Source organism: Chrysemys picta, chromosome 22, assembly GCF_011386835.1.
Source record: "Chrysemys picta bellii isolate R12L10 chromosome 22, ASM1138683v2, whole genome shotgun sequence".
Classification (NCBI taxonomy): Eukaryota; Metazoa; Chordata; order Testudines; family Emydidae; genus Chrysemys; species Chrysemys picta.
Genome location: NC_088812.1, coordinates 9490355 through 9516121, shown reverse-complemented (window position 1 = coordinate 9516121; position 25767 = coordinate 9490355). Strand labels below are relative to the sequence as shown.

The window sequence follows — 25767 nt, the reverse complement described above, 5'->3', positions numbered from 1 at the left end:
AAAAATCACTATGGTGACAAGTGGCTTTTTTTCATGCCTCATACACAACCTGCACTGGCTGAATGGTCAGAGCTGAGCACGTGCTGGGTTGCACAAGGCAGTTTAGTGTAGTTAGACAGTGATGCTGGCTGGCTGGCTGTAAATATCTCCTGGACAGCAGATACCACTTTGTTACAGCCCACAGTACCCATGGCAGTGCCGGCGGCATCTGCACAGCGCTTCAGGGCACCACAGAACTTACCTAGCCACACCCATGATTTTATGTTATGTAAGGAGAGGGGGAAGAGAAGTGCTTTAGGTTAAAAAACAGACAACTCACTTCTCCCTGAAGCCAAAGTTGGTGCAATTTGCCCTTAAGAAGCAAGGCAGCTGCGAACACCCCCCAGAGAACACAACCACTTCTCCAAGATTGCCTTTATTTATCAATTGCCAGTGACAATTGCAAGTGACACTATTTACACCAATCCCAGTCTTAGTGCTGCCCACCGCCATGAACAGAAGTACAAGGGCTGCTTTAGCTTTCACAGCCCAATCCAAACAAGTATCGTGCCAAAAGTGAGAGAGGTCCATGGGCACGTGCAATCTTGCACACCTGAAGGCATCAGCCACTGGGCAGTTTGTGTAGTAGTACCAGCATTACAATAGCAGCCAAACAGCCCTATCTGGCTCTAGGGTGTAGTGTGCTGGCAGCTCCACAGCCCCATAGCGTGCCTGCCCAGAGACTGTGCATGCCCGTGGCACACACAGCGTTCTGGTCCCACATCACCAGGAAAGCAGGTGAAAGGTCAGTGGTAGGTGACACTCCAAGACATAGGTGCATGATAGAGCTTCATATAGTTTGTAGTGATGTACTAATGAAAAGGTCCAGTCCCAACCCAGTGTGGCCTCCTTCCTCACCCACACACAGACACCTCTTCAAAAATCAAGTCTGTCCCCCCACATCAAGAGGGTTCTGACTTAGGGTTTTTCACAAAACATGCTGGTTTCTGAACCTTTAGGCTTTTTCTCCACAACCAGGAAGGCTAGAAACTCTCTTTAAAACAAAAGCTGAGATTCCCCCGACAGCACATGATGCTATGAGTTTAAGGGGGGGGGGGGGGGAAATCACACCAAATATTGCAAGGCTCACACTAAAGTCACAAATCAGCAGCACTGCCAACCCCTGGAGGAAAGGGCTGCATGAACAGACAGAGGCAGGCAGCAGCCAGGATCATTTTCTGTAGCTGGAGCACTGAAAGATGCCTCATCACTGTCTTCCCCCAGCACCAACTCATCAGTGCAAAGATGCTTGTAATAAGCTCATCACCCCAGCAGCAATGCAGACAGAGGGACAGCCCCTGTGCTTGGGGGGTGTAGGGAAGACACGCTTGGCAAGAATTTGTCCCCAGCACAGCAGTCCTGGCCCTAGAGCAGGGTGCATCCTGTACAGACGAACACAGACCCAGGCTCGGTTTCTGGCCCTATTAGCAGGGCCACATGCTAGGATCACAGAGTGGGGTGAAGGGGTTTGACACATGAGCCCATTACACTGAGGGGGAAAAGACAGCAATGTGGAGCTACTGAGAGGGCTGAATGCAAGGGGCTTGTTAGAGACAGGGCCCCCTTCCTCCCCAACAGCAGGGGCCCATGCAGGCAGCAGAGGGACAGCACAGGCTGCAGGAGGCAGGTATTCAGTGGAGCTTTCCAAGAGGGAGAGGGGACACTAATAATGCTGAGCTGTCGCCGTGCCAGCTCCCAGAGGGGAACAGCTGCTTGTGTTGTTACAAAACATGCCCTTGACCCAGCCTGTCCAACAGCCCATGAGACAACACATCCAGAGCAATGTAAACAGCCCCTTCGGCCAGCTCCAGCAGCACAGGCCTCTGCCAGCCACAGAGGAGGCAGATTACAGGTAGCAGTGGCTAGGGCCTAGGTGAGCTGTGCACCAGGCCCTTCAGCAGGGGGAAGAGACACTATAGTGGAAGGGCCAGTGGAACTGTTCAAACGTTCTCCTGTCAGCTTAACTCTGCTCCCACCAGAGCAGCAATGGTCAGAGTGCGCACATGGGAAAGGAGCCTCAGCCCTGAGACCCCTCTTACCTTTCCTTCCATGCAGCCTGGGTCTAGCGCCCGTGGTCCAGAGTGCAGGGTTTTCACCGAGTGCAGCCAGAGCCACTGCAACCCTGGGACATCAGGCGTTGAGCACAGGTGGCAATGCTCCAAGCCGAACAAAACATGTACAAGCCACTCGGCCTCCTGCAAGTCAATAGGAAGAGCGCCACACCCTAAGCAAGTGGGGAGGGGAACCCACTTGAGATGCTGCACAAATGGCACTGCTGGGAGAAGCCATCAGGCAGGGAGGCCTCTGGGAACCCAGCTGCCTGCTGCAGCATGAGCTGACCAGGGTTTGGGCAACAGTCTGATTGAAGCACAATCCGTTGACGGACGCAATCTGAACTACCAACACCAGGGCTGGCTCCCAGCCACACTCCTCTTCATGGGGATTCATATCGGGCATTCAGCAGCCCACGGACCTGCTTGAACCTGGATCTCCCTCAACAGATGAGCAGGTACCACTGACATCACCAGCACTAGCAGTCCTGACCCGGGAGAGGGGCTGCAGGCCAGCTCCAAAGCGGGCTACACTCACCCCATCACCATAAAGTGTACACCCTCCAAAGCCCGAGGTGCCAGTTTCTTAAGTGAGGGGCTCTGCCAGAGGAAGATTTAAATGCTCCTTGTGCTGCCGCCAGCCCACAGCCCTGACCCTGCTGGAAACGCTTTCCTGCAGAATTCCAGGCTGTACGTGAATTCAGTGTGGTGGACATGCTTGTGATTTCACAGGAGGTGCAGGCAGGATTCTGCTAAGTCTGTCCCAAGCCCGGCTGCTGCCAATTTGTCCAACACCCCTCCCCCCCCCCCCCCGTTTCACAGGGACTCCAGCTGGGCTCCAGCACGCCCAGCCCTGGGGGCCTTCCCAGTCTGCATAGGACACAAGCTCCATTTGGTGCTGGGAGAGGAGGGCTGGCCTATAGCTCACTCTCCGCACAGTGGGTCAGTGAGAGCCCAGTGCACAAGGCAGGTGGCAGGCCTGACTTTCTGGCACAGATAACAGACAGCCAGGGCCTGGAGCTCAAGCTAACCAAGGCTGCAGCGGAGATGGGGGGCACTAAGCCTAAGGAGATCTGGTCCCTGTGCCCAGCTATAGATTATGGGGGCTCTCGCTGGGTACCAGAGGCACAATCTCCCCCCACTGTGCTTTTAGCTACAAGGCCTTAAAGGAACGGAGACTGCTTAAAACCATTAAAGGTATGTCTACATTGCCCCAATCTCTCAGCAGCATGTAGCCCCCTTCACATGGCTATAAACTGTGTAGACCGTGAGGCATGCCTTAGGTGGGTAAAGACACACCTGAAGGGGGTAGGTATGTACTCAGGTAGATATCCCACACAGCCCTACTCACCCAAGCTGTGCCTCCCTGTCTACACTGCTGTTTTTAGCACAGTAGTGTCCTGCTGCTGTTGCCCATTGCAGGGAAAGGCTCGGCCTCCCCCATCATAGCCTTTCACTCACGTGTAGCTACGCCCAGTGTGGACACGGCCCACTTTTCACTGCAGCATGTAACTATGTGTGCACCACACATCACCACCACTGCCATCCCCTTCATATTGCGCCTTTCCATCTGCATGTTTTATACCTGAAGCTGTTAGGCGTCTTCACACTGGAGCTGGCTGGACCCCCAGAGAGTGGGTGAGGAAGGGAAGATCCACTTTCCTTTGTTTGCCAGCCCTCTGGGGAAGGGCAGTTGCACTGCCGGGCCCAGGTACTCGCTAGTAACAGCGCAAGCCAAACAGAGTGGAGAGGCTGTGGGCAGGGGAGGCAGGTTCTGCTGCCGCTCGTGGGGATGTTAGAGACCTTGGCAATGTGAGAGGGATTTAGAACAAAGAGCAGGCCCTGGACCTGGAGGATTCAGAGTTATTCTCTGGGTGTGGAGGCTGGCCATACCCCTCTAAGGCCCAGGGGGAAAGATCTGACCCCACAGAGGCTTAGCCAGCAGCCATTCTCAGCGCACACACTACTGCCCGGCTGCAAACAACGCACAGGAGAGGCTGGCGTCTTCACTGCAGTGAGTCCTAAAAAAACATGATTTAAAAAGTATTAAAACTGCAAGGTGACTGGAAAAGGGCCCTGGGGCTATGCCGCTACTGGCACAGAAAGAATCTGTCCTTTCCCACGGGTATTTCCATCAGAAACCAGGGCTCCCCTCTTCTCTGCGCTGGAGGATTCTGAAGGGCTTGGGGTCTAGCAGAATTGTGACATCAGAGCGCAACAGCCACAGCCCTTTGGAAAGGAAGGGATTGGTGCAGAACCCAAGGCTTTGCCAGCCACTCAAGGTGGAAGAGGTCTGTGCAAGGCCCCAGCATGCCCTCCCTCATCGGCAGGCAGAAGCCATACCCCCCTCCCAACTCTCTGCTCCTCCAAGGAGACCTCCAGTAGGAACAGGGGAGAGCGGACGGTTTCTAAAGGTAGATAAAAAATAAAAGCCCCAAAGGCTTTTTTAAACAGCAGCAGAAAGGGCCCAGCCCTCCCCACCCTCCCCCCAGGGATGGCATGTGGGGGGGGGGGGAGAGGAGGGAGAGGCAGCTTGAAAACATTTTAAAAAACACCTTCAAAACTAAACCCAGCCTATCAAGTGTTCAGGCTGCAGACAGCACCCAGCACAGCGCAACTCAGTGGGGCATCTCTGCAGCAGACAGGCCAGCAGTCAGAAGAGAGCGGAGACTGGAAAAAGCAAGATGCAGAATGACAGAGTACCCAGAACACAGCCCCTGGGATGGCACCAGTTCCCAGCTGGGAGGAGAGGGGGGTCTGGAGAGCAGTATCTTTCCCAAACTCTCCTAGCCCCCTGCAAAGCTGGGCTTCCCCTGCCTAAGGGAGGAAGGGCTCCATCAAGGGAACTCCTTCCGCTACATAAACTCAACAGTCTCTGCTGGGCCCCAGGCTGCAAGAGACAGGGGAGGGTTCTGCTGAGGGGTGGCACTGCCCTGGGACAAGAGTGCTGGCATCACTGCAGTGCTCATCTCATTCAAGTTCCATTTTCGCATGGCTTCATGTGAAGAGCCACGCCAGCGACAAAGGGGGGTCCTCAGTCCTTTTCCTCCCCCCTCCGGATCTCACAGCCTGGTAAAAGCCAGAAGGTAAATAAAGAAGGTGCTACATAAAAGCTGTGGCCCAAGGTTCCAGCCCATGTGGCCAGTACACACTGAGCAGAGCCCAGCTGGTGCTACAGGTTAAGGGTTGACTCAGCAGATCCAGGGTTCATCTTGGTGGACAGAGCTCACCCATGTCTCTGCTTGGGGGCCACACAGCCCCACTCCTGCTAACAGTCCTTGAAGTCCAGCCAGGGAGGCAGCTGCCATGGGGTGCGGTCGCAGGGCTGGGATTGTCCCCATGACCAATCCCCTCCAGGCAGTTCCACGTACAAGGCTCAGTTCCCCAGCAGTACAGCAGAGAGCGCTCTCCCGCACAGGTACACAGGTCAGGCTCTCCCCCAGCTGCGTTGTCAATTCACCACCAGTGTGTTGTCCTGCAGTGGCGCCCTGCAGGGTGAGCAGAGGAAACGGTGTGAGCGGTACAGCCCCAGCCAGACGCTGGCCTCTGGCACACGCACCAGCGGGCATGCTGATGGCAGGGGGAATCCAGCCCCAGGGCCGTGAGGCTGCCATGCAGCACAGTGGAGCTCAGAGCTGCACGAGGACTGGCCTGCACCATAAATCAACAGTTGCGACACCTGGAAGCATCCTGTCCCTCCCACAAGCCTGGTGCCAGCTGCACAGCTCAGGCAGGAGCCGATCTGCACAGCACGTTGCGCTGAGGACTTCCCCATGCAGTGATGCCTGCTGCAGAGAAAGGGCTGGGCCAGGGGGTTCTTGCGCAGGTTGCTAGTGACTGACCTGGCTGCCGTTTAGCCTGATGTTAGAGGCCGTTTTATACCCAGACAGAACAATCTGTGCAGGTGTCCCTTTCCATCCCAAGTCACAGGGACCAGCTGGGGAAGGACTCAAAAGCTGCCTCCCATCTCTAGGCTCCAAGTATGCTCCTGCCGGTAGTTTGACATGGAGCTCACGAAAGCAAAGGACTAATACGTTTGTTAAGATTACAGGTCTCCTGGTCCCCCCCCAGTCCTGACTCACAGCCCCCTACTATCCCAGCTCTGCCAGTGCCCCTCAGTCCCAACCCACAGTCCATTGCTATACTTCTATTCACCTTTCCCACACCATTCATGGTTTTACAGAGCTTTAGCATATCTCCCCTTAATCATCTCTTTTATAAGCTGAATAGCCCGCATCGTTTTAGGCTCTCCTTGCGTGCAAGCCATTCCATAGTCTTTATCATCTCTGCTGCCCTTCTCTGAACCTTTTCCAGTTCCACTATACCCTTTTCAGATCAGAACTGGACACCGTATTCAAGGTGTGGGCACACCTTGGATTTATATAGCAGAGGATGATATCTTCTATTCCTTTCCTAATAATTCCTACCATTGTTAGCCCTTTTACCTGCTGCTGTGCATTGAGCTGAAGTTTCTTGAGTGGTAACAACTAATTTAGAACCCATCATTATATAGATGTAGTTGGGATTATTTTTTCCAGCCTATTCCTTTGGATTTATCTATCTTGAATAATGTTGTATCATCTGCAAACTTTGCCACTTCACTGTTCACCGTCTTTTCCAGATCGTTAATGAATATGCTGAACAGCACAGGTCCCAGTACAGATACTTGGGGGCCACGTTGTTTAACTCTCTCCATTTTGAAAACTGACCATTTATTCTCACACTTGGCTTCCTATCGTCTAACCAGTGACTGATACGCGAGGGCCCTACCAGTTATCCCATAGCAACTTAGTCCCTTAAGAGCCATTGGTGGGACCTTGTCGGTCTTTCTGAAAATCCAAGTACGCTATCCACTGGCTTGCCCTTACTCACATGCTTGCTGACCCCTCCTAGTCATGCCTCTTGTGCCATGTTGGCTCTTTCTCAACACATCATGTTTCTCTGGGTGTCAGATAATTCTGTTCTTTACCAGTTTCTACCAACTTGCCCAGCGCTGAAGTTAAGCTCCAGAAGTGATCCTGGCCAGTAAACCTTTTTTTAGAAATCGGTGTTACATTAGCAACCTTAGCTACCTTCCAATCATCTGGAACAGAGGCTTGTTTCAGTGATAGATTATATACCACCGTTAGTAACACTGAATTGAATTTCACATTTGGAGTCCCTTCAAAACTCTTGGGGGAACACCAGCTGGTCCTGGTAACTTACTACTGTTTAATCTAGAAGTGTGTTCTAAAGCCCTTTCTATTGACCAGTGTAGTTCACTTCTCTGCTTAGTACTTGGGGACCATCCCTGCCCCCCCACAACTCCTAACAGCCACCCCCAGCTCTGACCCTAGAGAGTTACTAGAATGGGGTTAGAGCAGAGTGGCTCAGCCCATCCTGTCCCCAGAGCCTGCTGGGTCCAGCCGTGGGAGCATATTGGCTCCCGCCCTGCATACGTACCGCTCGCAGCAGCAGAAGACCGAGCAGGAGGAGCTGCTCTCACGGCGGAACTTGCCAGACCTTGGGCTGTCTTTGCATTCAGCAATGTACATGTGGAGCTGTGTGATGGGCACATCACCCTCACACTGGTGCTGCAGAAATGGACAGAGAGGAGTCAGGCTGCCTGCCTACCAAGCCTGGCCTGAGAACCCCTTCCAGAGGCCTCTCCCTCCAGAGGCCTCCTACCTCCTCGCAGCAGCAAGGGAGCTCTTGGGGACACTGGGAGGGGGAGCCAATCCAGGGCACTAATGGCTCTGAAGGCTGATCAGGGCATGCTGGAGTCTTGACCATGGCCTAGCAGAGTCCTTGATGATCTTAGCAGAAGCCAAGGATCTGATGGGCCAGAAACAATCCCCTCACCTCACAGGCAACCCTGCCATGTCCCGGTGCAGCCTAGGGAAAGCTTGCCCTATGCTGCCTGCATTGCTCATGTTCCAGGCCCAGGGCAGTCTTGTCCTGGGCCTTGCACCCCTCACAGATCAGCCCCCCACCCCCAACTCCACCCCTTCCCCCAAACCCCCACCCTGCCTCTTCCCGCCCCCATTCCACCCCTTCCCCCAAACCCCCACCCTGCCTCTTCCCGCCCCCATTCCACCCCTTCCCCCAAACCCCCACTCCACCTCTTCCCGCCCCTTCCCCCAAGCGCACCCAGTCCCCACTTCTCCCCCTCTCTCCCAGAGCCAACCTGGACATAGCAAAACAGCTGTTGGCAGTGGAAGGGAGGCTCTGGGAGGGAGGGGGAGGAAAGATCAGCGAGGCCACCAGCAGGTGAGAGGCGCTGGGGAGGGGAAGGGAGAGCTTAGCTGCCAGTGGGTGCTGGGCACCCACAGAGTCAGCACGTATGGAGCACAGCGGCCTCCCAAAGCATGGGGCCTGTGGCGGTCGCACCTATTTGTCGTACCCTAGGGACAGCTCTGTCCAGGCCTAGAAGGAAGAGTTCCACAGAACTGAAGAGAAAGCTAAAGCCTCCCCAGAGAGGGCTTCCCTACTCAGTACCCATGAGGGCAGGCTCCAGGGCCCTCACTATCCTTCCCCATAGTCCTCAGAGGGCTGGCAGCAACAGGGCAACGGCAGCACTGCCAGACGTGCTAGGGCCGGAGGGACCATAGGTGGTGCCACTTTGAATTTAAATTGGTGGAGCCCATGGGTCGTACTGGGAACGGGCTGGCTCAGGCACACAAGTGTTTATGGTCTCAAGCAAAGCTGTCTCCAAACCACGTCCCGAGGCGATGACTGCCAGCTGCAGCTAGGCCGGGGGGGGGGGAGGGGGCGTGTCCTACCCCATGCACCTGTCATTGGGTAACTAACCCCACCGTTGGCACCACTAACAGGGCAGCCCATGGAGTTCACAATACTCGCTGCTGGAAAGGCTTCACATCCCAACATGCTGTGCTCCACCCCAAGATGGAGGTGGCTGAGGGAACCTGAGACAAGGTCCATTTCATTCAGGTTGGACATGGCTCTCGGGCTCTGACAAGCCTGCAGCCCACGGAAGGCAGCACTCCCCAGACTGACCTTGATGGTCTCATAAGAGCCGGTGATGAGTGCAATGAAGAGGCTGAGCACCATGTAGATGAAGAGACTGATGAAGGTGTAGAGGTAGAGCTGGCTGAAGAGCCACACCAGGTAGCTGTTCTGTTGCATCTCAGCGAAGGTCACGAACATATCATCCCCGTTGATGAGGGAGAAGAGGCATTCGGACACCATGGAGAGGGAGCGGAACTGCACATAGGGCAGAGAGAGCCAAGCCCCTGAGTACAGGTGTGGCCGGGCAGATCCTGGAGCAAAGCCACATGGGGAGCTGGAGCAGCGCTGCGTGACCATCTAGGCTCAATGGCAGCAGAGCTACCACCAACACAGATCTTCCCCCTTCATAGCAAAGGGCCCTACGCTCTATCCAGCCATTAGCCCCCTTCCCCAAATGGGTGCAGAGAGGGGAAGGGACTAGCCAACATCACCCAGCAGGGTAGCAACAGGAACAGGCCCCTGAGGGCTCCCATTTCCTGCTTGCCTCACTTCCTCCTGCCTCTCTCGCCACCCGCTGCTTGGTGCTGCCTGACCAGGAGCAGAGACTCTGGCAGAGCCAAGCCAAGCCATGGGCCAGAGGTTCAGTTGTAGCAGCCTCACCTGCTCCAGACCCTATGCTGCACTAAACAGTGCAATAGGACAGAGGGGGATTCCTTGCTGCTGCTACCCACGGTGCACGGAGAGGCCGATGCCAGATGGGTGTTGGGGGAAGGGCTGCTGTCCCCCCTGCATTTTGTTTCCACTGGGAGGTTCCTTACGGATCTCCCCCCACTGAAGGGACTGGGATGGGGATCAAGACTGGCTGTGTTCTCCCCTAAAGCAGGGCAGTGCCTGGAGGGTTATTGCCATTTTACAGGGCAGACCTACCACCAACACAGCGGGAGACTCCAAGGCTCTGGGATCTCTGGCTTGGGGACTTGGAATTCCACCCAAGCAAACGCATGACTCCAGTGCCCCATGCCACACAGACCTGGCCCCCCAACATGGTACAGTCCCCTCCTCAATGCCCCTAGACACACTGACCTGCCCCCTTATGCTACTAGCCACCCAAACCTCCTCCTCCGCCCCCAACATGGTACAGTCCCCTCCCCAGACCTAGTCCCTTCCCGGACCCCACAACATGGTACAGTCCCCACATGCTCCTAGCTACAGTCTGACCCCCCCCCCAGTTGGTACAGTGCCCCCAACACTCCCAGCTGCAGACCTGGTCTCCCCAACCAACCCCAACATGGCACAGTGCCCCATGGTACCTTGACATGGTACGGGCCCAGTACGATCCACCCGCAGAAGCAGTAGCCCAGGTAAATGACAGCGACACAGCAGCAGAAGCGGATCACGTTGGGGAGGGCGACTCTCATGGTCACTATGAGAATCTGGGGAAGACAGATGTGATTGTGAAACACTAATAGTGCAGGGACTCTCCACCAGGGCGCCCAGAGTCAGCAGGAGACGCCAAAGGGGACACCATGATGGAGCTGGGTATCCCCAAGGGATAATGGGACCAGTCACCACACGGAGATCAGAGGGGAGCAATAATAATTGTGGGGGTGGTACAAAGGTCTGGGAGAGGAGGCAGCAGATGCGACAGAGGCCTGCAGCGTTGCATGGCAGCCAGCAAGGCGGGGGCATCAAGTCATGGAGCAGGGAGGCAGACGTCTTGTCAGAGCCCTGCAGAAACAGCACCTGGGACTGAGGCCTGTCCCCAGGCCAGCAGTGATCCTCCAGAAGAAAGCTGAGTGCATAGCCGGGGAGACCCCAGTGTCTGCTGTGGCAGAGGCTGCTCCTCGGAATAGGAGGGACATGTCAAGCCAGGGGAGGAGGGGTTTTTAGGTGGCCCAGGAAGAGGACCAGGAGCAATGGCATGATATCACAGGGCAATGGAGCCAAGGATCAGGCTGCAAAATGATTCTCAGAGGGAGCGTCGGAAGCCCCATCCTTTCGGAGCTCTTATGTGGAGTGGACAGAGCATTAGCTAGCACAACAGGTTTTCACTGAATTGCTCCAGTTTTGTTTGCTGAGACAGCAGGGCTGGAATAGCAGGGGGTTGCAACTCAGCCCTGACAGAGCTGGGGGAGGGGTGAACCCCATCTGGAATCACAGGGGCACGGCTGCAAGTCAGGATTGAGGGGCATCGGCAAAGCTGTGAGAGAAGAGCCAGGGGTAGGGAGATGCAGTGGCATGCTGCAGGTCAGGATTGAGGGGGCAAAGTCTGCCCAGGCCTTCACTTTGAGCAGAATACAGCACCTCGGGCAGCATTGCCACTCACTGGGACAGAGCTTTCTCACTACATGCTGTGTGCATCTGCACGCAGGCATCACTCACATTGTACTTCTGGAAGAAGCTGAGGTAGCGGATGACCCCGACCCAGACCAGGAGCGTGGAGGTGCCCAGAAGGATGCTGCACACGTCGTAGCTGGCAAAGTTCTGCAGACAGACACAGACCTATCAGGCGGCCCCGCCTCTCACAGCAAACGTGCCTCCCATCATTAACATGAGCTTAGGTGCTTAGTATCCCAGACTACCCATCACTCACCACCATTCCACCAAGGGTTGTGGCGGGTTCTCCATCATTGGATGTTCTTCTAAGAGCTCTGCTCTGGGGAAGTTCTCTGGCCTGTGCCAGACCACATGATCACAATGGTCCCTTCTGCCCTTGGAATCTATGAATCCATTACAGCCAGGGGCGCAGAACCCAGCTGACAGCTACCGGCAGGCGGACAGGGGAGCCCAAGGAGCAGCAATACAAGATGCTGAGGGCAGCCCGGTATGCGTTTGGAACATGATGGATTGGAAAAGGGCTGCGTCAGTAAAGGCCTCACAGCATCCGGAGTGGGGAGGGGACAGTCCCTCACCAGGCAGCTCCAGCACTGCAAGGCAGGACACCTTGTGCTCTCGGGAGGCAGCGAGGGGAAGGCAGGTCAGCGAAAAGCAACAGGACCAATCAGAGGGGAGAGGAGGAGACGGAGGACTCCCAAGCCTGGCTCCAAGACAACAGCACAGTCTGTCAGTCCTAACCTGGGCAGGTGTCCCCTTTGGGATGGGCCAAGGGCCAGGACAGGTTGGGCTCAGGATCAGGGCAGGGTGGGCTAGGTACCTGACATGGTTTCCCAAGGGAAGGGAGGAAGCCACTCGGGCCCTTTTAAACGAGACAAAGACCTGGCATGAGGACCTAGTGCCTTGGGTCCCCTACGCCTGATTTTTACGGTCTGTGGCGGGGAGGGGCTGTACACTGGAGGGGGATCGTCACTCAGGGCCCAGTATGGATCTGCGCAGACCAGGACATCACTAAACACTCAGATGTGTTCAGTAGCCATGATCATTCCCTCACTCCAGAGCATGGGGACAGCAGCAATCCGGCACCCATATGCAGCTATTGGGCCACCCAGTCTCAGAGTGGGTCCTTCCCTGTCCCTCTCTCCCTGCTGGGAACAGACCAGGCAAATGGTGCCTCAAGCTCTGTAGGAGGCTACAGAGCCACAGGATTACTGCACTGATCTTACAAACAGCTCTAAGTTAGGAGGGAACATGGCCCCAAGACAGGAATTTTGGCAGTGCCCACATCTACACCTAGGCTGGTCTCTCCATGCCCAGCAAGCTGCCAGCCCCACAGCCAAAGGTGTGGCCCCTTCCAGTGGCCCTGCACACCCTGCCAGTGCCCTGGCTGCATTCCCAGGGTGGAGAGGAGATGTTTTGCCAGAGAGATTCTCTGGGAGGGTTCCCTGGCATAGCCCCATGGGGGACGGGGGAAGAGCACACACAGGAATGGATGCCTGTCCATCCCCTCACCTTTGATTCAATTCCGATCTTCATGATGGTCCCGGACACTGTCAGGACATCACTCACCACTAGCAGGATGTACCAGCCATTGACAAACTCCATGCGGTCTGACAGGCAGACGTCCTGGTTGTAGCGTCTCTGAAAGAAATGGCCCAACTCCTGCAAGCAGAACGGAGAGCGGTGATGGACCCGCAGCAGGGACAGAGCTCCTCAGGCAGTAGGCTGAGGTGGACTTCCAAGAGTCCCTTGGGGATGTTTGGTTTGGAACATGGCTACTGGGCAGAGAAGGCCCCAGTGGGAGCAGCAGGGCCCCATCTCCCAGAATCTTCACCTTTGCAGAGGGAGAAATAGACAAAGCAAAACTCCCAGCTCTGCCCAGTGCTCCAGGAGAGTGAGATTTTCACCTGGCTCAAAATAAAATTCATATTTGCCCTTTTGACCAGGTCAGATCATCACGTTTCTCTCACTTCACTGGTCTGATGCTCTGCTCACCTCCAGGACAACTCAGCTGGGAGCAGCGGGTTCCAGCCTCTGACAGCTCCATCTCAGACTGACTGAGCCATTCCATCCCCAGAGATGCCCACGGCCCTCAGCCTTATTCAGTAGTTGTGTGCCCCAAGGGATTCATAGGAGATGCCCTGGGAACCCTCCCTCCTGCCAGAGAGACCCATCCTCAAAGGGGATCGCTGCAGCAAGCACAGCCTTACACCCAAGTGGAGGCCCATCGTTCCTGAGAGGCTGCAGGAGTGCAAGGGGCTGTGCTGTCAGAGCCTGATGTTTGCACCCTGTTGCACTCAGCCCAGCAGGCTAGGCCAGTACTCACATGCTGCAGCATCAAGCCCCGGATGATGGAGCGGGCACACAGGATGAAGGACAGCACACAAACAAGGATCACAGCCACGTCGAAGAACATGCGGAAGGTGTTGTCTCCTGGAAGAGGCAGTGGATCTCCTCAGCAAAGGAACACCAGGGCGGCCAAGCCTAGAATGCCCAGCAGTGAGCTGCCACCGTCATCAGCCTGATAGACAGCAGGGGGGATACCCAGTGCCCATCCTGAAGCCAGGGTTTTAGTTACGTGGCAGTAAGGAGTAAGCGTGTCTGCTCTGATCACAGGAGCGGTGCATGGTCTTCCATGGACACCTGCCCTGAGTCACATCACCCAACCTGCCCAAATCATCCCCCAGCAGAGATCTAGCTGAGGAAGGCACAGACCAGAGGCAAGGTCACATTTGCTGTGAAAGGGGGCGTCTAGAATGGACAGGCCTTAATGGTTCACAGCAGCGCTAGCACAGCCACCAATGGCCCTTCCAGTTAGCAGGGGCGGAGGGAGAGGAAGACTGCCCCCAATTCTGTCTTGCCCTTCCCATCCCCTACCTCGGCCATAGACGCTGGGGTCCTTGCACTCTTTGATGTCAGCTCTGTTGTCCAGGCTGATCTTCACCCGGCCACTGTGAGCCTTGTTGTCAAACGTGATCTGGGGAAGGCAGAGGAAGACAGCTACTGCACAACAAGGAGGGGATGGGATGGCCAGGAACCTCTCTGGCTGGACAGTCCTCCCCAGCCCTGCTCCCACTGCAGGACTCTCACTCCCTTATTGCAGTCTTGCTCCGCAGGGCAGCATGCGCCAGCAGCACAGCTGGGTCGCACACTGACCCTCTGACGGAGAATCCGCTAGCGGCCATGCAGAGGGGGTGCATCTGGCAGTCCCGCGGGCTCAGGGAGCCCAGCTGGGCTCCTCCTGGCTCTCTGGGAAGAGTTCTTGGCTCACGAGCCAGTTGGACTCCAGCTTCTGAGCTGGTTCTGCAGGGCTGAGAGGAATGAGCAGCAGGCAGACTTTTCCGTCACTTGAGTCAGCAGGTGGCACTGTGGAGGAAGGGCAATTTTCACTGTGGCTTTCCAGTTGAGACCCCCACTAGAACTGCCCCACAGCCAGAAACCTTGGCCTCCTCCCTGGCTCCCTCCTCCTATATCATGGCTTCTCACCCCCCCAGGGACACAGCCCAAGGAGCTACCTGCACATTGCTTGGAGGAATTCAGCCTGACCGCTCCTTTGCTCAAGAGCGAGCGCTCTCTGACAGCAAGAGCGACCAGGCTGTGGGGTGATCTCCCAGGAAGAAGGTAGTACAGGCTAACGGCTTGTGCTTCCCTCAGGCAGCTGCAGCCCGCGGGGAGTCCTGGCTACGTATTTCTCTGGCGCAGGCAGGCCTTCTGCAGCCCTGGCTCAGAGCTGGGCCGGGGTTACTCACAGTGATGGTGAAGGTGTAGCAGTCCGGAATCTCATTGTTAATGATCGTCTGGATGTTGATGGCCTTCAGTTTAAACTGGATGGTGACGTTAATGAGCCTGCAGGAGACAGCGATCAGACTAACAGGATAGCTTCTGGAGTGGTACGTTCCATTCCATCGCTCCAAAAGGGAGCCGCTCTTCACCGCTACAAACTCAGCACCATACAGTTCCTTTCAGCCCAAAACGACACAGGCCATCCTCCCAAAAGAAGCAGGTGTTGGCCCATTTTACAGATGGGGAAACAGCAACTTAGCTGAAATCATGGGGGCAGAGCCAGGAGCAGAACCCAGAATTCTGACTCACTGCTCCATCCCAACCACTAGGTAACACCGTCTAAAGGGAAACCAAGGTAATGTCTTTACCCTGCAGCTGGGAGGTATAATTTCCAGCTCGGGTAGATGTACCTGCACTAGTTCTGCTCGAGCTAGTGCCTAAAAATGGCAGTGTGGCCACCGTGGCTTAGGCTAGTCATCCTAGTACAACTGCAACCAAGATCCTAGGTACGGCTCAAGCAGCTAGCCTGAGCCGCCCCCCAGGCCACAGTGGCCACACTGCTGTTTTTATTGTGTTAGCTTGAGTAGTGCATGTGTCACACCTCCCCGCTGCAACACAGCTGTACCCTTAAAAATAAGGTCATGGACCTAACTGGTGGGCACCTTCTGAGCCGCTCCCCCCACCAACACCCCCTCCTGCTTGTTAGTGCGTGGGAAGCATTCCCCCTCCCCCTCGTTCAATTCAACAGGAAGCCATCACCTTCAGACTCGTCCTGCTAGAACTAGGACGTATGTCTTTTAGCTCAAGCTGGTGGTCTCTTCCCCATCCCTGCGCTCACTCACATTACACAGTGGTCACCGCACACATCCTCAGCTCCACAGAGCTCCTAGGTCCCTATCACATCCTCCTCCAGAGCTCGGCCTGATCCTGGCAGCTGTGCTCTCTCAACTGCTGAGTCCCCAGATTTAGCAGCATGTTGAGTAACCACCGGGGAAGCAGAAGTTCTTGTAGACAACGCAGCAACAATGCCACTGTGCTAGGACAGGCGGAAGCAGGCCCCAGAGCCACCGCAAGAAGGAGAAGGGGAAAGAGGGACCCAGCGCACAGGAACAACGAGAATAGCTGGTTCAGCATTTCAGAGCCCAGCTGAGCACATGCAGGAGTGCCTAGGAGCCACTGAACAAGATCAGGAGCTTTTCAGGATACTGAACTGTTCTGCTCAACTAAGGCTTCTGCTCTGCCAGTCAGCCTGCCCACCAGTGTCCCCCAAACTCAGCCCTGCCAGCCAGCCCCCACACCTGTCGTCCCCCCGACACAACCCAACTTGGCTCTGCCAGCCCCCACACCTGTCATCCCCCCGACACAACCCAACTTGGCTCTGCCAGCCCCCACACCTGTCGTCCCCCCGACACAACCCAACTTGGCTCTGCCAGCCCCCACACCTGTCTCCCCTCCCACCATCTGTCTCCCCATCAGCACCCAATGCCAACAACCAACCCACCCGTCTCCCCCGCTCACACCCACTCACCCACCAACTCGATCCTGCCAGCCAGCCCACCAGTGTCCCCCTCCCTCTGCCCATCAACTCAAGCCTGCCAGCCAGCCCATCAGTGTCCCCCTCCCTCTGCCAATCAACTCAAGCCTGCCAGCCAGTCCACCAGTGTCCCCCTCCCCAGCCCTACCTTTACCCTGCCACTTTCAGTCCCTCACTCACTCTCCATCACTCCCAGGCACAGGTTGCCCCACTGAGAAATATGAAGATTGTCCCTGTTGCACCCTACGGTTTCACCCCTCAGCTAGGGGGCTCTGCCTCTTACACTCATCAGGCCTTGTATACACTACAGGGGGAAAATCAACATAAGTTATGCAACTTCAGCTACGTGAATAACGTAGCTGACGTTGACGTACTTAGATCTACTTACCGCGGGGTCCACACTACGCTATGTTGATGGAGATGCTCTCCCGTTGACTCCCCTTGCGCTTCTTGTTCAGGGGGAGTACAGGGCGAGCCATCAGCAGTCAATTTAGTGGGTCTTCACTAGATCTGCTAAATCGACCACTGATGCATCAATCACTGTGCATCGAACCCCCGGTTAGTGTAGACAAGCCCTTAGTAACAATTCTGCAAGCTGTGGCGTCTAGCAGATAGAACACCAGCCTGGGACTCTGCCACTGGCCTGCTTGGTGACCTTGCGAGAGTCACTTCCCTCTCCATGCCTGTTCCCCTCTTATCCTGTGTTTGTCTTGTCTACTCAGAGAAGGCTTTTGGGGGTGGGGGCTGTGCCTCCCTAGGCATCCGTGCAGCACACTGCACAGTTCTGCGACAGGAACTGAGTGACGCTGTGGTGGGAGATGGTGCCAGCTTAGCAGGGCCCACAGAAGCAAGTCAGACCTGTATGTACTTGAGGAACTGAGCTCAAGCAAGTGACTCTCTTGCTCTGGCTGAGGAAGTTGATTCATCTCTGTCCAGCGACCCTTTTCATGAAGAAGGCTGATTCCACTACAAAGGCCCTAGATTTGGAATCATCAGAGCAGGAAACTTCAAAGAGCTGAAGCCACACATGATGCTGCATGCGCTGCCCCCCGTGTAACGCTGCCAGGGAACTAACAAGGTCTCCCCTCCACCAGCATCAGACCCAGTCACTGCCTCAGTTTCACCCCCTTCGGCTCCCTAATAGTTTCCCAGCAACAAGTCTAGCCCCCTTCCCGTGCTCAGCAACTCGTTTGCCCCTTTTGGTTCGGGGCAATACACAGGGACTCCCTCCCAGCCACACCGGGAATCCCAGCCAAGACCCCACAGCAAGTGCCAGAGCCAATACTCTTCACCCCCCCCACACTGTCCCAGCCAAACTGCTTCTAGAGACACTTCCCAGGGCCCCCCATTCCCCTCCCCAGGGTTGCTCCTGCCCAGTTTTTGCCTCTGGCTAGTGTGGAGAGCTCCACAGAGTTAGAGGACAGCAGGGACCACCAGATCACCTACTCTGACCTCCCATGTATCATAGGCCACCAGCATCCGCACCATAAACCCAGCAATCCAAATTAGACCAAAGGATTCTAGCCCAGAGGAGACTGAGCCAGAGGCAGAGAGCAGGGCTCCCCCAGGTAACCCTGCCAGAGACCCTAGCTTTGACTGCGTCTCCTGTTTTCAGCAGGTAGCTGTGCCCTGCCGTTGGTAACGGAAGAGACCCCCCATCACTCACGACATGCCTGGAGAGATAAGGTACTTACTTGTGAAACTTGAGCGTGAAGTTCCGGTAGCTGGGGTGGGGCTGCAGGGAGAGTGTCTCCACAGGCTGCAGGGGCCAGGGCATCCTCTCCATGGGGTCCACGCCCAGGCAGTCTGCAGAGGAAGCGGAGGCTGTCCTCAGAGAAGCACCCCAGTCAGCACCAACACAGGGCCTACTGTCCCCTCCCCCACCTTCCAGCAGCAAGGAAAGCCCCCCCCCCACCACACACACTGGCACCATTTGCCACATCAGGGACCAGTCCTGCCCCCAGGATGGAGCCAGAGAGGAGCAGAGAACAAGGACCTAAGCTTGCTTTTCAAACAAGAGGCAGGAGCTAGTCTAAGCCAACCCACCCCTCACATGTTTACAGAGCACTTTAGCATGACATCTGTCCCACTGCGCTATGGGCAGCCATCGCAGGCTGGGTGCAACAGACAATGCCTGCCTAAGGCACTCCCAGCAACACCCTCTCCCCCCAGAGGCTGCAGCAAGGCTCCAGGGGACTCACCTGCCAAAGGAGAGCTCACCCACCACCTTGGATTTAGCCTGAGCAAGGCCTTGGGTGCACTCCCCTTGCCAGGTACCGCTGGGGCTATAAGCCACTGGGACTCACTTTTTCCCCACCAAGGAGTGTGAAGACCCCACAGAGAGGCGCAGGACAAGAGCCTAGGTAGAGACGGGCACAGACAGCAAGCCCACACTTTGCAGGGCATTGTCACCTTACCCAACTAAACCCTCAACTCTGCCAGCCAGTCAATGCCTGTTGCCACCTCTTCAGCTGTCATGCAGCTTGGGCACCACCTGATACTCACGAGGCCAGGGTGCACACACCGCTGAGTGAGCAGTAGTACAAACCAGCCCATGGGGCCCAGCAGAGAGATCCATCAGGGAGCCTGACAGCACTCCAGGGACCCAGAAGCACTGGGCAGCCTGGGGATCACTTACCTGTGATGATCTTGGGGTCGATGTTGAAAGTGTCATTGGCAGGGTCGATCTCCCCTTTGCGATAGTACTGCTGGCACAGCATGAGGGCCGACTGGTTCCCGCTGCACTCCCCATGCACGTAGGCGTAGCGCCCAATTGTCTCGTTAGGAATGGCCAGGTACTGGGGGAGGAGGAGACTTTACCACCCTGCCCCAAAGCCCCCATGTCAGTAGTGCTCTGCTATGAGCCACGGAGAGCCCTCTGTCCCACCTCCACGCCACTCCTCCCTCACTCTGCCCAACCCAAAGGCTAATGCCCTGAAAATCTGCAGATAGCCGCTTTGTATCCACAGATATCCACATACCATGTTTGCGGATCAGATGTGGATACAAGTCTTGTATCCACACAGGGGTCTACCGATGGCTCCCTGCCCAGCCCGCCTAGGTCTCCTACGACCCCAGCGTGCTCCTCCTCTCACCTTCTCCACGGCATAGAACATGTGATCGTAGAGGTCCCTCTGCGTATAGACAGCATATGTGTCCTCCGACCCATCCACATAGTCCTTCAGAAACAGGTGTTTGAAAGCAATGGTGTTCTCCTCCTTGAACGTCACCACCATCTGATTGCTGAGCCCAAAAAGGATGAGCTGCAGAAGGGGAGAAGAGGATGAAACCAGCTGAGAACGCTGCCCCTAGCAACAGCTTACCGTTGGAGTGTGTCCTTCTGTAGAACCACAAGCTTCACTCACTCGCACAGCCTCTATTACAGAGCTGCATCAGCCTTTTGAGTGTTACAATCTCATCTCAGTCAACCCAACCCAGAAGTTGGTTTCTAGAATCACTATAACTACCTCCTTGGCTAGAGCATTAAGAGCTGGAGGAGAGGAGCATTGACTGACAATCATATCTGGCAGCAGCAGAGTACTCTACGAGCTGCCACCGAACAGTACAATTCCACAGAGGACATATGGTTTGCGACAGCAGTAGTAAGTGGTATTACATTAGGCTATTGGAGTCTCTGAACATGGTGATGGCCCCAATCTCTGCAATAAGCTTCCTTGTCATTGATAGTTTTAAGAACTAAGTTGGAGTCATCTTTGAGGAGAAAGCCATACTCCCCTCAACACTATGCCTTCTGCTTCAACATAGCTACCTTCCATCAATTACTGGGAAAATGGGAATAAGGAGAAATAATATCATTATTAAATGTCAAAGATGTCACACTCCCCTTGTCTAACTGGAGCTACTCTGACTGGAACACAGGACGGCCGGACTGGATCAGAACCAAGATGCATCTTGCCAAGCAGCAGATGCTGCAGAGGAGTGGGTGAGAATCCCGCAGTAGCAGATGAGGGATATCAGTCCCCACCTAGGGCTACTTGTGTCACTGGTAGCTGTAGATTGTCTAAAGACCTGAAGCAGGAGGTTCAATATCCCTTCCACAACACTTGTTATCCATTACAACTCTGGATATTATTGTTAGCTGTATAATGTCCAATCCCTTTTCAAATCTTGCTGAGTTCTTGGCTTCAACGACTCAATGCAGAACTGTGGCACAGAGCTCCACCGTCTGATCACAAAGTGACAGGTGGGAAATTCAAAGCTGAAAAGAGGATACATCTTTTCACTCAGTCATTATTTTAGGTAACAAGTCCAGTCTTTTCAGTCTCTTCTCATTGGAGAACTTTCCAGGCCGTCAATCATTCTCAATACTCTTCTCTGAACCCCCTCTAGTTCTTCAGTCTCCTATCCGTTAGGAGGTTCTCAGCACCACACAGTTTCCAGATAAGGCTGCACCACTGACTAGATAAAGGCATTAGACTAGTCTCTGACTATTCACTATTCTACTCTTTAGGCATCTGCCCATTATTTGCTTTTCTGACTGCAGCTGCACATTGAGCAGAACTCTCCACTACACTGTCTACAGTGACACTCAAGTCCCTTTCCTAGGGGCAACTAATTTACACCCAACTGGGTGAAGGAGTTCAGCTTTTTCCTTCAACATGTTCTGCATTTATCAACATGAAATGTTATGCCACCATGCTGCCTACTCATCCAGGCTGGTTAGGGGTCTCTAAATCTCCCCATAGTCTTCTCTAGTCCTCACCAACCTCATCAAGCGCAGAGGGGATTGTCTGTAAAGAACTTCACAGAGATGCACAGAAAAGTTATTGGTGCTTAAATCCGTTGGTATAACGGCACTGGAACTTCCTTCTGCAGAGCTCAGACTGACCAAAAGAGCAAACGTCTTCCCCTGTATCGTCAAACTCTTCTTGGATCACAGCTGACTAACGTGAACAAAGAACAGAACGGGGAATTTGCAGACAGCTCACAGGATGGTCTTATGACATATCCTGTGCCTTGCAGTTTTCGGCAACACATCCTGATCTACTGCAGTATCTCACTGTGTCTCACAGTCTCTCTACACTGAACTGCATTTCCTTTATCATCTAGTAATACTTTGGCTCTGAGATTAGAATCAGACTAGGCGTGGAAACATGTTTGACCACACTCAAATACGGTCAAATATTCCAGCAAGAACAGGTGGCAGCCCACCCTACCCTTCTGACTGTATCATGGTGCCATTCTTTCAGGTTTTAAAACTTCATCATAATTTGCATTTTTCTGAGTTAAAACAGCTCAATAACTTTTTTTTGTAATTAGGCATAAGTATCTAAGGCTGAGCCTACTGGAGACCATAAAGTCTTACTAACCAAAAAAAAAAAAGTGTTACAATCAGTTAGAGTTTTAGAATATTTGACCAATGCCTGACAGGTCAACCGACCAATTACTTTTTGACGGGTCAAATGCCCTACCCTAAATCAGACAGCTACTTAGTGAGGTAAGGCCTTCCTCTTAACAGGGATTTTACTCCAGCTATTGTTTCCTTTTAAGTGTGTCTTTATGAACTGTCTTTATTCATTACCGCTATCGATGAAATCTTACCGGCTAGTGATATTTTTAAAGTTAAAAGTGCAGTTTTGCCGAAGTGACAAATGGGTTTCTGTACTCAGCAGATGTGGGGGAGGAAGTCAGCCAGATCTGATGGCTTCAGAGAACACAAAGTTTGCTTTTTACAGAATACCAGAGTGAGAAACTAGGGCTGTGTGTACACTACAGAGCCCATGCGGTCATAGCTATGCCAGCATAGCCCCTTAGCATAAACACAGTGTACATCCACAGGAGTCTTTCTACTGGTACAGGAACGCCAACTCGCCGAATATTAGCTATGTAAGAGAAGCCTTCTTCTGTAAGCACTGCTACATCTACACTGGGGGTTTTGTGAGCATTGGTCTGTGGCTGGGGGAGGTGGTTTTTCACACACCTGACTGAGGTAGCTATGCAGGTACAAGTTTTAAGTCCAGACCAAGCCTAGAACAGTTCGTGCTCCCTCTTGCACCTCCAAGAACAGTCACTCCCACCCACACAGGGAGTTAAAGGGGAGCTGCATCCCTTACCCAAATCTGGAGTCCCAACCCTTCTTTCACACCCTCCTGGTCCCACTGTCCAAGGAAAGCGTCCCACTCAAAGTGTATTCAAACTGCCTGTTAGCTGCTGAAAGGAGGAGAGATGACAAAGGGAGATGGTAGAGGGAGTCTAGGTGGGAAACAGAGATGCAAGGAGACACCTAGGCAGGATGGGAGTAAACAACCTTGAACCAAACAAGACCAGTGAGGGGATTGGAAGCAGGAGGACACAGGAGAGGAAGAAGACCTTTGCCGCTACGTTTGGATATGCTGGAGGGAAGGGGGAAGATGAGATCCTGGGAGGCCCCAGAAGATATTGTAGCAGCTGAGGTGATGCCAGAATTGTGGTGTTTAAAGCTCCCTCTGTCAGTGGATTCAAGGAGGGAAGTTTTAGTCACAGCTCAGAGATTTAGACTCCAGCATTTCCATCAGTAGATTAGCTGCTTGCAGAAGATGATCTTCCCAGACATGAGGGTTTTCACAAGTTGCTTGGCCAACGGCTATGTGAATATTATTCACCTTCCACCAACTGTTCTTCTCCCTGCTCTGAAGTGCTTTGGATTTTCCCCTTGACATTCACACATTAATACAGAGACATGCTCCCACTGAACAAGCTAGATGCAGAACTCACTGGGTGAAGATTATCTGGCCTCGGTGTCAGACGAGATAATCATAATAAATAATTCACATCGCTCACCCTAAGCGAGGGCTACTGATGGGCAAGCTCAGGAAGGGATTCGAACAGCAGTTTTAGAAGCAATTCCAACATTTAGATAAGTGCAGAACAGTTGAGGGAGGTTTTTAATCACATCACCCCCTGCATCAGAGGAGTTACCCAGGGGGCAGCCAAGTCCCTGTGTTTATCAAGAGCCTGGTGTAGTTTCAAGCCTATTGAATTGCACAACTGTATTGTGCAACTACATGGAGCAGCAGCTTCAGCCTCCTTTCACTCCAGCTCCTAATATCCACTTAAGGCAGAAAGGGGAAGAGTTAAATCCCCCATCAACACAACATGGTGGCTTCAAATTCAAACACAAGGCAGGAAATGCACATGCAGAGGTTCCTATAGCAGCATTAATCAAGTCACACTGCACATATGTCCCAATCTTGCCTAACAGCCGCCATACTGGGTCAGACCAAAGGTCCCTCTAGCCCAGTATCTTGTCTTCCGACAGTGGCCGATGCCAGGTGCTTCAGAGGGAATGAGCAGAACCGGTAATCATCAAGTGATCCATCCCGTCACCCATTCCCAGCTTCTGGCAAAGAGCTAGGGACACCGTCCCTGCTCATCCTGGCTAATAGCCACTGATGGACCCATCTTCAATGAATTTATCTACTTCTTTTTTGAACTCTGTTATAGTCTAGGCCTTCCCAAGATCTTCTGGCAAAGAATTGCACAGGTTGACAGTATATTGTGTGAAGAAATACTTGCTTTTTTTTTTTTAAGTTATAAACCTGCTGCCTATTAATTTCATTTGGTGACCCTAGTTCTTGTGGTATGAGGAGTAAATAACACTTCCTTATTTACTTTCTCCACATCAGTCATGATTTTATAGACATTTACCATATTCCCCCCTTCATCTCTTTTCCAAGCTGAGAAGTCCCAGCCTTATTAATCTCTCCTCATATGGAAGCTGTTCCATACCCCTAACCTTTTTTGTTGCCCTTTTTGTTACATAGCTAAGGAACCCAGAACTCAGAGTCAATGGGAAGGTAGGATCGAGCCCATCTCATTTGCAAATGCTGGTCAGAGCATTAGATGTGCAGTGTGTCCACATTAACCCCACTGACAATCTTAAAGCAGGAGGTCCCAAACTGTGGTATGTGTACCCTTGGGGGTTCACGAGACATCTCGGGGGGAACGCAGGAGAAAGTGTGTAACGGGGGATTTCATTTATTGCATTTTCATAATAGGCTACTCAGATAAAGCTTTAAAACAGTGGGAAATTATTATACAAAATACAGTAGTTAATTTACTTCACAATGTTCCAATGAGAACATAGATACACAGAGACGTTGACATACAGAGCCCTCACCTCCAATCACTATACAGCGTGGGTTCAGTTGCCCAGCACCTATCCAGTCTAACTGAGCTCAGAACTTTGTCAGGGTTATTTTTTTGGTTGAATACTTCACACTATAAGTCAAATATGGACAGGTGGCTAAAGACAGGTAGTGTTAAGAAGTAGTATCAATGATGAGAAAGACGGCTGCTAGATCTGGAAGGGGGCACGCAACAACAAAAGTTGGGGAATCCCTGTCTTAGGGGAAATTCGGGTTTAAAATAATTACAAAAGTTACCTTCCCCATATTATTACCACCACCATCTTCGCTTAATTATTCAAATTTACTAAATCCAATTTACTTTTCAGCAGAAGTGTGATAGTTCTCCCATTTGCATTGCTCTCCACTTGCAAAATGAAGAGACCAGCTCATCGGTTGATCAAAAACATTTTGCAGAAGAGCAAGAGCCCTGTCAGGGGAAGTCATTTTAATTTGCGTTTCCAGCCTCACATGTGCTAGCACAGGGCTGCAATGGCACGTGTAAGTTGCAAGCGCCACAGGAGGATGACAGTTTTAGGAGGAGATATTTCTACTGAGTTTGTGTTTTTACAAAACCTGAACTGAACCAGCTGGGCCCCTTCCATTTTGCAAGACCAAGCACAAGCCTAAAGAGGCAGCCTTCATGCTGCACTGATGGAGCTCTGTGCATTCAATGCACTAACGGAGGGGTTGTGCGGAGCACACGCTTACAGGGTAGATTCCGCTCTGCTGAACATGCTGCCCATTGGCTAGTGTTCCAAGCTCGTTTAGAGTCAGTTAGCCAGGCCATTTCCTCATGTTCCCATCATGTGACTGACTACAGACCATGCGATTTCAAAGTACTGATTTTCCTTTCAGCGGGCTCAGCCTGTATATGGAGCCTGCCTGAGTGCCCCAACCTAGCATTACTACCCAAGAGAAACCCTTCTTGCAGTGAACAGCAAAGGCTAAC

General features: G+C 53.4%; 1 protein-coding gene across 3 annotated transcripts in view; it reads right to left on the bottom strand.

Moving 5' to 3' along the window:
- Positions 1 to 399: 399 nt before the first annotated feature.
- The window catches only part of MCOLN1 (mucolipin TRP cation channel 1), a 32542-nt gene continuing 7174 nt past the window's right edge, over positions 400 to 25767 (bottom strand). For 2 of the 3 annotated variants that reach the window (XM_065576316.1, XM_065576318.1), the window contains 12 exons: positions 19785 to 19952; positions 19328 to 19487; positions 18384 to 18495; positions 15122 to 15218; positions 14250 to 14349; positions 13699 to 13805; positions 12885 to 13034; positions 11421 to 11522; positions 10349 to 10471; positions 9087 to 9293; positions 7533 to 7663; positions 400 to 5578 (listed from right to left, as the gene is read on the bottom strand). In XM_065576316.1, the coding sequence (XP_065432388.1) occupies positions 5542 to 5578; positions 7533 to 7663; positions 9087 to 9293; positions 10349 to 10471; positions 11421 to 11522; positions 12885 to 13034; positions 13699 to 13805; positions 14250 to 14349; positions 15122 to 15218; positions 18384 to 18495; positions 19328 to 19487; positions 19785 to 19952 (1494 nt within the window). In that variant the 3' untranslated portion in view covers positions 400 to 5541. Of the gene's footprint in view, positions 5579 to 7532; positions 7664 to 9086; positions 9350 to 10348; positions 10472 to 11420; positions 11523 to 12884; positions 13035 to 13698; positions 13806 to 14249; positions 14350 to 15121; positions 15219 to 18383; positions 18496 to 19327; positions 19488 to 19784; positions 19953 to 25767 lie in introns of those variants that run through there. The other variant, XM_065576317.1, reaches the window with a different exon arrangement.